The sequence below is a fragment of the Lipotes vexillifer genome, unplaced genomic scaffold (genome assembly GCF_000442215.2).
Source record: "Lipotes vexillifer unplaced genomic scaffold, Lipotes_vexillifer_v1.1 scaffold853, whole genome shotgun sequence".
In the NCBI taxonomy this organism is placed as follows: domain Eukaryota; kingdom Metazoa; phylum Chordata; class Mammalia; order Artiodactyla; family Lipotidae; genus Lipotes; species Lipotes vexillifer.
Window position 1 is genome coordinate 2,149,163 of NW_006792734.1, and position 722 is coordinate 2,149,884.

A 722-nucleotide genomic window follows, 5' to 3' on the forward strand; every position below is an offset into this window, starting at 1 on the left:
TTTTCACAAGCAAGAAGCCAAGAACACAGGATCTGTCGATGGACCGCCCCCCACCCCTCACCCCAGGGTCCAGCTCAGTTTCACCGGCTGCTTACTAGCTGTGTATCCTTGGGCCTCTACGGGCCTCAGGTTCTGCGTCACTTTCTAAGATTGCAGCGCGGTTAATAAGAGCTGACGCGTGTTTAAGTGCTTTGTAAACGGAACAGAAACAAACCAGTCTTTGCCGAAGTTATGGTCACTGGAGCTCCGCCGGTTCTGGTCCAGCATCCGGCGCGCAGGCGCAGGTAGGGCAGTGCGAGCACGACAAGAAGGGCGGGTCGCACAGCGCAGAGTGCGCAGCCGCCGCACATAGGGTCAAAGGCGGCGCTGTCGCCCTGGCGACCATTTCCCAGCTCCGTGGCGCCGCGAGCTAAGCCTTCTTCGGGAGAAATACGGGGCCAAGAAGCTTAGGCCATGTCGGTCGCCGCATCGTTCCCGATGCGCACGTCCTTCTCTGCGGTCGAAGAGTTGCCTGAGACTGAGAAGAACGCTGGGGAGTCCGAGAATACCTATATTCTGCGGCCCATTTTCCAGCAAAGGCGGGTAGCAGACGCGTTGTGGCGTGGCCAACCTGCGTAACCGATGCTTCCTGCAGGAAGAGTTTGCCAGTAGCCGGGGCGTCCGGAAGGAACCCGCGGGTGACGGGCGGGGTGGGGCCGGACGGGGCGGGAGAGAGGGGCGGG

The 722-nt window shown here is 61.1% G+C and overlaps 1 protein-coding gene across 1 annotated transcript in view; it reads left to right on the plus strand.

The window, feature by feature from the left end:
* The first annotated feature begins 339 nt into the window (after positions 1–339).
* DYNLT2B (dynein light chain Tctex-type 2B) overlaps positions 340–722 on the plus strand; it is a 21,222-nt gene continuing 20,839 nt past the window's right edge. Inside the window, exon 1 of the mRNA XM_007465872.1 lies at positions 340–578. Within this exon, the coding sequence (XP_007465934.1) occupies positions 454–578 (125 nt within the window). The 5' untranslated portion in view covers positions 340–453. The remainder of the gene's footprint in view (positions 579–722) is intronic.